This window comes from Erpetoichthys calabaricus, chromosome 16 (genome assembly GCF_900747795.2).
Source record: "Erpetoichthys calabaricus chromosome 16, fErpCal1.3, whole genome shotgun sequence".
Taxonomy (NCBI): domain Eukaryota; kingdom Metazoa; phylum Chordata; class Cladistia; order Polypteriformes; family Polypteridae; genus Erpetoichthys; species Erpetoichthys calabaricus.
In genome coordinates, this window is record NC_041409.2 from 75,415,658 (window position 1) to 75,426,889 (window position 11,232).

An 11,232-nucleotide genomic window follows, 5' to 3' on the forward strand; every position below is an offset into this window, starting at 1 on the left:
TGGCACGAAAACATGCAGCCACTGCGGCACTCCAGAACCAACACTGCCTACCCCGCTTTATATAAAAGGGCCACTTATTAAAGTGACCTGCTCTTAATGTCTGTGCATACTAATTACTATTAATACACAATTTTGTATCTGACAGTAGGATAAAATATCAAATATTAATAAAACAAAAAGGGCAAATACACACACACACTCTTTAATATTGTGTCTTTCATTGGTACCGTCACTATTCTAAGGAGACATTCAAGAAACTTCATTCTACCCATGACAATAAACATGCTGTGCAGGTGTACCTATTTGAAGCCAATATCCAGAGACAGTGTTCTCCACTACTGGGAAAGCAATATTGTCCAATTCCCTTTCTTGGCTACTTTAGCCTAAAACAGGGGTTCTCATTTGGGATAAGTTGAAGACTGACATTTGTGCTTTAAAACTTAACTTGAGAATGTATAAAGGAAACAATTTATTACAATGAGTTCACAGAACTGTGAATAAAAGTTATGCTGTGCCCATGCTGCATTGCCCATTTAGTATGTTTTCTAAATCCAAAAAGGGCAATAATTGTGCTAGCAGCATTGGCTAAACTTTCATAGTCCGTCGGATGGTGTACATGCAAAAGACTTTGCAAATGTATCAGTTGTGAATCTAGTGACAACCACCTTCCTGCTTATTCAACAATCAACTCTGACTAAATCTGTCAGCTCATATGCTAATTTGATAGGAAGACAAAGATCTGCCAAATTCCCAAGGTTAATTTCTTCTTAACGACCAATTTAACCATCTGTGCTTTACATATTAAACAAAGTACTTTCATACCTTGTGGTTATTAAGAATCAGGGTACCCTGTGGCCAAATTTAAAATTGCAGGAATTACAGAAAAGAAATGCTGGCTTACTCAGCTAAAAGTGGTAATGCCCCATCCCTAGTGGTAACATCGCCAATCAACAATGTTAAAGGAGACAACTGATAAACCTCACATTTTTACACCTCGCTCAACCCTAGAATAGTGTCTTACAAACCATTTACACTTATAAAATGTATCTGCTATTGTAAGACATCAAAAGATTCTGTTATCTTAGAATGTTATTCTTAAAAACACACTAGTAATATCGGATCGATACTAAAATTCTGACTTTGGTACCAACACTAAAAAAAATACTGGTTGACTTGAAAATTATCACAAAATGAAAGCTTTTACTCTAAAAGAATAAAAACTCCAACTGGCTGTCGTTCTGCAGGTCATATTTTAAAGGGGAATAACAATCTAGAAGACAGACCTTTTAACACATGCTGAAAACCCTTGCACCAAGCACAAGCATAAGCACACAAGCCTACATTTGTGTGAGTCACTCCAATTATGTTCTGAGCCTATAAAAAGCACTGGGAAGTCTTGCATTACTCATTTTGAATATAATGCTGTTTTATCACATGAACATCAACCACTTATTACTCTGCTCATACTGAAGCTGGCTAACTAGTTTGAGAGAAAAATACAAAGAATACAAAAGTATTCAGAATACAGAAGTAAGAGATTCTTGTGTTAAGCATCTACATCAAGTGGGGGAAAAAAAAAAGGAAAATATGATGGAAATTAATTACATAGAGTACGGCTTTGTAAGGTGTACCGTAAAGCCTCCAGAGGTCTGTGATCTGCCTTGAAGAGGAAGAGTAAAAGAGGCTAACAGTTGGAGATGATCTGTATCTTTTCTTAAATGGACAATACACAGTCATTTCAAGGATGACTAATCAGCTGATTGTGACTGACCATCCTTCGTCATACTTCAGGATGGTAGATTATATTTTGTATGACATGATGAAACAACTTTATATTTTTTTTCTCATCAAAACTCAAACCTATCAATTTCTGAAGGGGTCAGTTCAAGCTTGTGTGGTTATCATACTATAAATTAACACGATTTCTACACAATGCTTATGTATGTGTTTTATAAACATTAAATGACTAAGGAGCTAAAATTAATGCAGAGATGTGAAAAATTACAAAATAAAGTACTACAAAACCAAATGCACTACCAACAGAAAATGAAATCAGGATGCTATTTAATGTTGGCATGCAGGTATTATGATAATAATAAGGAAGTCTGGTTATAACCATTAAGCAAAATAAGCACATGCTTAGGCCACCAAAGGAACATTGAGCACAACAGAATTTTTACAAAAGTATAAAATAAGTATAAAGTTAAATCAGCAACAATAAGCATTATTTTTACATCTTTCGACTTTCACATGCTGTATATCTTCATGGTTAGAAAGCAATGGAATGGAAGATGGTTTGTTGGGTACAAATAAGGACATTTCTTCATTAGAAACTATTTTTTAAAAATTGTCCTTCAACATCAATTTATGTAGAAAGAGGATTTTGAAAACTGAAAAGTATGTTCAAGATCCCTTCACTTTTTGATAGCCTCTGCAGAGACAGTATTTTCAGTCAATGGAGAGAAATGTTTCGTTTTGTCTTTATATAATTTTTAATGTTCACAAATATTTTTTGAAATGAATATTAGTTTAGATGGATTGGCTTATTTTAAACAATAGGACACCAGGTTAATTCCATGTCAAATCAATCACACCTTTAGACCTCATCGTCTCAGATATTAACTAAACTGATTTGGTCATATGAGTAACCCATGGAATCGAAATTGCACATGTCTTGGATCAATATTAAGGGAGATTTAAGCTAACAAAGTTTTAACTTGTTGGGGAGCAGGGGTTATTACTGACTGGCTATATCTCCCTAAATATAAGTTGCACAGAAATGGTTCTCATTTTGCTATAAAGCTCTTTCCCAGCTCTATATTTTACTTAAATACTATGCTATCCCCAAAATGAAAAATTACCATGTTATCAGTGATAATATTAAAAACTGAATAGCAAAAAAACTACTTTTTAAAATTGGTCATTTTTTTTTTTTTTTTTACTAAAGCTAGCTTATAATGTCATGAATATTTTTAGAAAATTTGGTCTTTGCTTTTTGAGTTATTCCTTAGCTATCATTACTTATAGGTGGCATCACATGATTTCATATTACTAATGGGCCTTTTTCATAGCAGTCATATTGACATGAAATAGTATGGCAAGCACAGGAGTAAGTAATGACATTAATTAAAGGTTCCAATTATGCTACACTGAAATGAAAGGGAAGCTTCATTAATGACACCTGTGCTTGCCATACTATTTCACATCAAAATGGATGCTGTATAAAGAGCCCATTCCAATGTGGCTAATAAATGCCAATGCACTGCCCTGCATTAATCAGAAGAGTGAGGTGTGTAAATCAGTCAGGAGTAATCAATCAATAACTGATGCTGTCAAATACCTGGTGGAGATAAAAGCATTGTCTTTGTTGCAGCAGCATGCATTTTCACAATGTCTTCTATAGAAAATTTGTTTCGACTCAATCAGAAATTTTGTTCCAACCCTTTCAAATGTCATCTTTAGAAGATAACCTGTGCTTTAAGAGATGTGCTCGAGACAGCAATACAGGATCACCCAAGTCTCAATTTAAGGCCAGGTCAGCGCATCTGTAGAAATTGCAGTGAGACTACCAAAACTCATACCTAAGAACAAACCGATCTGTTAGTCTGACTTTCCCAGTACTGACTTAGCAGACCCTTCCGAACCTGAACCTATGGCCTCTCCCCTCAACATCTGGAGATGAAGGCACACGGCTAGGATGTGTTGAGGAAACTATGCCCAGCACTGGAGAGTTGAGTCTGAACTTTGGACATCTTCATTCTACTCATTCCCATACTGTCCCAATACACTTGTCATGGATCCTCAGGATAAGCTTTTAGTAGTTGAACCTGTGACAGAAACAGGACACACACACAATTTCAAGCAAATTGCTGCAGCAATGGCTCTCATGGAGTACAAATTGAGAGTGTATCCATTGTTTACATTCCCACCTTACCATTCAAACAGTACAGCTTGTACATGCTTCCACCAAAGTTGAATTTCTTTCCTCACTCTAGTGCAAGGGTTCTTAACCTGGGGTCCGTGGACCCCCTTGGTTTCAGGGGGTACATGAGAGTCAAATAAAAAAATATTTATATTCACTATACAGCCCGGTACTGTTGATTTAGAGTATATGTAATAGTAGTAGTAATGGTAATGGTAGTAGAAAACGTAGCAGTAGTAGATCCGTTTTAATTTGTGCAAGAGGATTGTATTTCATAATTATAATGAGTGGCCATTTTTTTTTTTTTTTGCATTAAAAAAATGAGTGTTTTTTTAGATTGTTTACTTTAAGTTTCATAATCCTTTGTGTATGTCAAATATGTATGAGACAATCAAATCTTGATAAATAAAGTACATTATATTCATTGCATGCAAAGCTGTGTTTATGTGAATATTTCTGGGGAAGGGGGTCCATAGTTATTAGATTCTTAAAAGGGTCATGACTCACAAAAGGTTAAGAATCACTGCTCTAGTGGACTAAGAGCACATCCAGTTTCAGTTCAGTTTTGTGTTAGTTTTTCAGGTTTATAAGGAAAGGCTTGATCTAGATTTTCTGAAAACATACAATGAAAGAGTGCATGATCTCAAATACGATTTACTTAATTCAAGGTCCTTTTTAGTAGACCAGTGTCTCTCATTAAGTCAAAATTGTGAACTGAAGAGAAAAACTAAACCTATTCCGATTTTACTATTACTTCTATTTTGTTTTAGTTACTTTGGCATTATTGTCTTTATTCAATTTTAACTGTAATTTTTAATTAAAATTATATTTTCACTGCTAGTTTGGGCTTTAGTCTTAGTGGAGGATTATTAGGATTTATTAAAACTAACTGGGATTCAACAGCATTGTAGGGAACTGTGGTTTTGATGCACACTTCAGATAAGTAATGATATCTCAGCAACAACTTAAAAACCAAATATCAAATTTTAAAATACAGGTTTTTTTCGTTAGTCAATTTTTAATATTATAATCACTTCTAACTTGGTATTTTTCATTTTGGGAATAGCATAGTATTTCCATAAAATATTGAGTTAGAAAAGAAAGAGTTTTACAACAATTTGGGAACTATTTCTGTGCAACTTATATTTGGGGAGATATAGCCAGTCAAAAGTCATAATCTCTGCTCCCCGAACACCCAAAATAAGTTCAAACTTTGCTAGCTTAAATCTTAATATTGATCCAAAACACATGCAACTTGTATGTTTCATCTATTGTTCGGTGTCCTTGAGTATTTAGAAAGGCACCTAAGAATAAATAAAATGTATTATTATTATTAACTTCAGTTCCATGGGTTACTCATATGACCAAATCAGCATGCCAAGTATTGTTAAAATCTGTGACGATGAGGTCCAAAAGTGTAATGTTTTGACACTTGACCCACCAGAGGAATTGGAAATAATAAATCTGTGAATACTCTTATTGTCAATATTTTTCATTTTATACTGCATAATATACAGAGTATATACATTTTGCAAGATTCTACATACTTAAATGTATGTACAATATGTTTATTTCTTGTTCAGTTCATCTTATTTTATTATTTGGTAGAGTACAGATATTTTGGAATTACCTCGGTGATTAAAAATGTTTTTATGAAAACAAACATCACAGTAAAACTACCCTCTGTTAACCTATGAAATTGGGCCAACAGTAGCACCTAAACTGGACTGAATCTAAAAAGTAAAAGTACACAGATTATACCATAATATATACAGTAATCAAGATAATTTTTAATTATATGGTAATATTAATTTTTGGCCATATAACCCATCTGTACTTGTAAGCAAATTACTGCCATATCTCACTTCAGCTGCTCTGTTTATCAAACTGGGGATGACAATTGCTTTCTATCATGTTTTGTAAATTGAATCAACAGGTATGTAAAAAAGCTCAAGCTACTGCAACTTTATTTTCAGCTAGTTACACAGATGCTGCAGTCCTTTCTTTAACTCAAAGGATTCAGGAAGTAGTAGATAGATAGATAGATAGATACTTTATTAATCCCAATGGGAAATTCACAGTATTCACTTGTTCTGGGAGTGTTCATCAGTTTTCTGTTTTTTCATTGTCTCCACTCTATGTACTTGTCAGCTTTTGACATACAACTATCCCCTCATAACGATCTTTTTTGATTTATCCTACCTTACCTTATTTTATTCCTTAAACGTATTCTTCCTGAACACTCGGTAATTAAAGTTAAGCTGCTTCTTCAAATAACAATGTCTGGCAAAATATTATTAATAACCCTAAAACAGAATCAGATCTTTGGGTAAGTAAGTATAATACTTTTAACACCTTTTACCTATATAAGTTACAAGTTCCTTACTTCATCTCTCAGATTCAACAGTTAAATTGATCTTCTCTCTGCATTATGGTTAATTAAGCTCATTTAAATTTTAAAATTAACACAAACATCTGTCTAACAATTTCCTTTTCTTATATCATGTTGCAGTACTCGGTGTTTGTCTTGCCCTTGTTGCTTCCTCTGGTAATGGAACAAGAGATGCAAAACTGATTCACAGCCATCACTGGAGGCAAAAATAAACCATATGATTACACAAGTAATGGAAACTAGGACACAATACTGAAAGAAGATCAGAAGGTGGCTACATCTTTCTTGAGAAGTTAATAAAAACATTTTAAATTACCATATATGTAAATATGTCTGTTTGTACATGTTAATGTGACAGATTTTCTAGTGCAACTGGAAAATGTATTGACAAACTCCAGATTTGCCTTCTAAGAAAATTTAGCATAAGTGAACTAAGGAAATGACTAACGTGCTGCCACAAGTTCTTGCTTTTACTCTGCATCTTTAATCTTTTTTAAATTCAGAAATAATGACAATATACTTTGCAACCTCTGCCAAGAATGTGAATGTTACATTATGATTTCATACAGTTACTTTTCTCAGAGTTTCTTGATCTGCTTACTTGCTCTGTCTTCTTTGGTTTGGATAGTGCTCTCTATGACAGTGCTTTCTTTGAAAGGCTCTATGGTTCTGCCATGAAATGCTCATGAGAATCTAAATTTAATTAGTCATATAGCTGAAGAAAGACAATTTTAAAGTCAAATGGATGGGATCATGTGACAAATTAGGGACTAGCTAACCAACCTGACTCAATGGACTTGAACAAAGCACACTTAAAAAAAGTTTTTATCAAATAAAACTAAATTAATAGATATTTTGTATCAGAAACAGGTGAGCTACTTATCAAATTACTTTATCAATGCATGAACATGCTTAGGAATTAAAGCATTAAAGTGCAATAAAACACCCTTTATAAGGCTATTTCTGCAAAAAAAAAAAAAAACTACACTTAGAAGCACACTCGTACAGTTCGATGTCATTTATTATAAATCTCTATATGCTTCTGACATGAGTTCAAGTTTGTTATGCTAAAATGGAAACCTACCATGATAAAGCAGTACTTCTTGAACAAATCTGTCCCTTTCATTGTTGATTTTGTGAGGCAAATGACATGAAATTGAAGGCAGCTTTTAAGCTTTTGTTGAGAGAACCAATTGATCAACAGTGTAATTTTGACAGATGCTTCCAACCAAAGCTCACGATTGCCTCACTATTGATGGTGCATTCTCTGAAGCTGTAGGTCAGGCAAGTGACACAGAAAACAGAACAACATTTAGAACTTCCCTCTCCCACAGTGAAACTGAAACATCCACCTGATTATTGTCACATTAAATTCACAAGACCACAACCCAAATTCGTGCCAGCATACCAAGCTATCTGCAAAAGGGAATAAAGCTGTTTGCCTTTAGGCTGAACTGATACAAAAGCAGTTTTTTTTTAAATAAACACCCGCAATGACAACACTTGTATCATTTAAATTAAAAATACAACATTTCATTAAGCAATACATATCTTTAATGTACACTTTTAAATAAATGAAAATGCATAAATTGTAGTACAGGCATTGTGAGAAAATATTTAATTCTGATGAAATAGTGTGTGTAGCTGTTATTGACCAATGGCTTTGTTTGCTATTATAAAGCTTGAACCAACTGTGACCCTCACCAGGAAAAAGCACTTTATGAAAATGAAATGACATAAAGCAAACACTTTTGGTGGTCAACAAATCCCCCTTTTAAGTTACAACTTAAGTTTTAACTTTACATTCTTAAACGCAGTTCTGTCACTACTGACTCAGCAATAACAGAACCTTTAAACTGAGCACATCACTTGAATACTTTACATTGAAAATACAAGATGGCATTTCAATAACCCACACGTATCTTTAAGGTATATTTTTTAAATAAATGACACTATAAATTGTGTTATAGGTATTATAAGAATGCAAGTAATTCTAATAAAACTGTTTTATTGATCCATGTTTGTGTTTGCTATTATATTTTAAGCAACTTTGACCCTCACCAGGAAAAGCAGTTCAGAAACTGATGTGGGCAGCATGGTGGTGCAGTGGTGTATCACTACTGCCTCACAACAAGGAGATGAGGGCTCACATGGAGGAGACCCGTGTTTGTGTGGGTCTCAGAATGCTCCGGTTCCCTCCCATAGTCCAAAGACATGCAGGTTAGGTAGATCAGAGGCGGAGATACAAAACTGGTCCTCTTGTGTGTGTCTGTTCATCCTGTGATGGATTGGAACCCTGCCCAATTGTTCCTGACTTGTGCCCTATGCTTGATGTGATCAGCTCCAGCTTCCCTATGACCCTGCTCAGGATAAAGTGGATTCATATAATGGATGAATAAAGACAAGAGGTTTAAAGCAGGCACTTGTGGAGGCTAACAAATCCACCTATAAAGCTACAAGTTTTAACTTTCCATTTTTACATGGTTACGTCAATACTCCGACTCAAAAACAACAACAGAACCCATTACAGATAGTATCACTTGTATAATTTAAAATAAAAATAAACTGGGCTTTATTTGTCCCAAAAGGAAATTTGGCTTTTTACAGAAGCTCAATAAATTATGACAAACAGCAAACCCCTATCAAATATACACCTGAATGCCTAAAAATAAAGAATACTGGCTTTGTAGTTACAGTCACAGTGAGGGGTTATACATGAATATTGCCATTGGTATAAAGGAGCCTTAGCAGCATGTCTTGACAGACTTCTAATGAATAGTTTGTTAGCTGAAAGTGCTCAGTGTTAGAGAGGGTGTAAAACATTGCTCATAATTGCACTCAGTTTTGTTTTCATTTTCTCCTTCCTTGCTACCTTCAAGGGACCCACAGTGCATCCCATTACTGAGCATGCATGTCCTTTGAATTAACTTGCTGATTCGATGGGCAGCACACCAAAGAACAGAAAATCGGTCTGCCCATCATGAAGAGATGCAAGAAAACATTTTATTGAGCAATACATATCTTTATCTTAAATAAACGACACTGTAAAAGGTTATTACAGGTTATTATATGGCGGAAAGTAACCCTGATAAAATGGTGTGTACAACTATTGTTTTATTGATCAATGTTCCAGCGACCAGCACTAGGAAAAGCTATGTCGAAAAATGAGAGGAGATATTTGAAGCAAAACTCTTGCGCTGGGCGACAATGCTCCCTTTTACGTTACAGCTTATGTTTTAACTCTCCATTGTTAGGTTGTTACAACAATTCGACAAACAATAATCATTTTAAATTAAGCACCACACGTCGTTAATCTAGGGCCTTGTTATTTCTTTCGTTACGTGCTTTCTCCCCCAAAAAAGGGGAACATAAATGATCAAAAACAAACATAACGGAGTAAACACCACGCAGACGAGGACTTCCGTAATCCATCCCCCACCCTGCGCTCGAGTCTGTACAAGTTAACAGTAATTGCTAATGCATTAACCTTCGAGATTAATACACATCCCGTAATCGCTTTACGTGAATCCGCTATAGCACTTCATCTGTTTGACTGTACATCAAGAGCGCACAACTTTAACTTGTAAACATGAGATGTCCGGATTTGAACACTGCATCTTAGTGAACGGACGTTAAACTTTCAGGGTGTGGGCGCTGTGTCGCATATTAAAAGAGATTAACAAATCAAAGTTAACGATATGCACAAAAAAATGTGTTAGCTCGAAGGGTGCCGGTTTAGCACTTCCAAAAAAACCTAGTAGGTAACAGCAAAAATAATAGAATAGCTGTAGATTATTAAAGAAGTATATGCAGAGTCTCGTTTAGAAAGTTCAAGTGACGGCTACGAAACGCTCATCTAAAAGAAAATACTCACATTCTCCGTGTCGCGCTCGTTGACAGTGGGAAGTGGAGGTCTGGTAGACATGTTCCCTTTTTCCCCTGGACAGATACTTCAAAGTCAAAGCAGGGTGTTGTCCTTTTATTCCTGTTCGGGAGTTTCTTTTGAGGGAGTGGGAAAAAAAGTTTAAAACTTAAGAGCTTCGGGTGATGCTTTCCATAAGGACAGTGGACTCAGCGATGGTATGAAAGCCATCTATTAAGACACGGAAAAGCCGACTGGTAAGGTCGAACAGAAGCTTCGCCGCTCTTCCAGGTTCCTGCCAGCCGAGCGGATATTACGGGGTATAAAAGGGGCTCGCGCGGCCCGGGAGTGCCCACTTCACTACAGACACAAAAAAAGCGTGCAAAGCGCGCCCTAGTACAAGATGCTACGTCCGACTCCACTCTCTTCAGAAAAAAAAGTGAAAACTCTTCGTCTCCTCAGGCCCCACGCACACACACGCGCGCAACAAAGCCGCGGGGGACACTGTGTGTGCGGGGAGGGTGACGGGCTCACATGAGAAGAACTCCGCGCTGAGCACCCGGCTCCCCGGCACAGCGGAGGATCCAGGTCCAGCCGGCTAGCGAAACTTGCCCCCCGACTTGCCCGGTGGCACCGCTATCTGTCCAGCCCCCGACTTCCCCCCATTCCCCTACCACGATAATTTCTGTCGTTCCAAACTGCTGTCCTATACTAGCTGGGCTGCGTTTTATTTGTCCGGGCCTCTCTTCCTAGATTGCAAGCGGTTTCCAAGATGGCCGCCCAGAAACCGAACTGCTGTAAGCCAAGCCCTAGGCAAGCGAGAGGAAATGACGACATCGAGCGTCGCCGACAACTGATTGGTGCGTCGACAGGACAGGCACTGTTTGTTGTTGCTGGGGTGATTATGGAGGACCCCCTTATTAGGCACGCTCCAACATGCTTACCAGCTGGGGGGCGTCCATTTTTCAGGTCGTCGATGTTATCTCAACAGTTTTCAGTCTTTTCGAAACGTTAAATAAAACCCCGCTATATTTTGGTAAAAAGATAGTTTGCATG

General features: G+C 36.5%; 1 protein-coding gene across 8 annotated transcripts in view; it reads right to left on the reverse strand.

The window, feature by feature from the left end:
• mark3a (MAP/microtubule affinity-regulating kinase 3a) overlaps positions 1 to 11,031 on the reverse strand; it is a 106,315-nt gene extending 95,284 nt beyond the window's left edge. For 2 of the 8 annotated variants that reach the window (XM_028822099.2, XM_028822097.2), the window contains exon 1: positions 10,189 to 11,031. In XM_028822099.2, coding sequence (XP_028677932.2) covers positions 10,189 to 10,239 — 51 coding nt within the window. In that variant the 5' untranslated portion in view covers positions 10,240 to 11,031. The remainder of the gene's footprint in view (positions 1 to 10,188) is intronic. The other 6 variants (XM_028822104.2, XM_028822101.2, XM_028822103.2 and 3 more) reach the window with 4 other exon arrangements.
• Between the last annotated feature and the right edge of the window lie 201 nt (positions 11,032 to 11,232).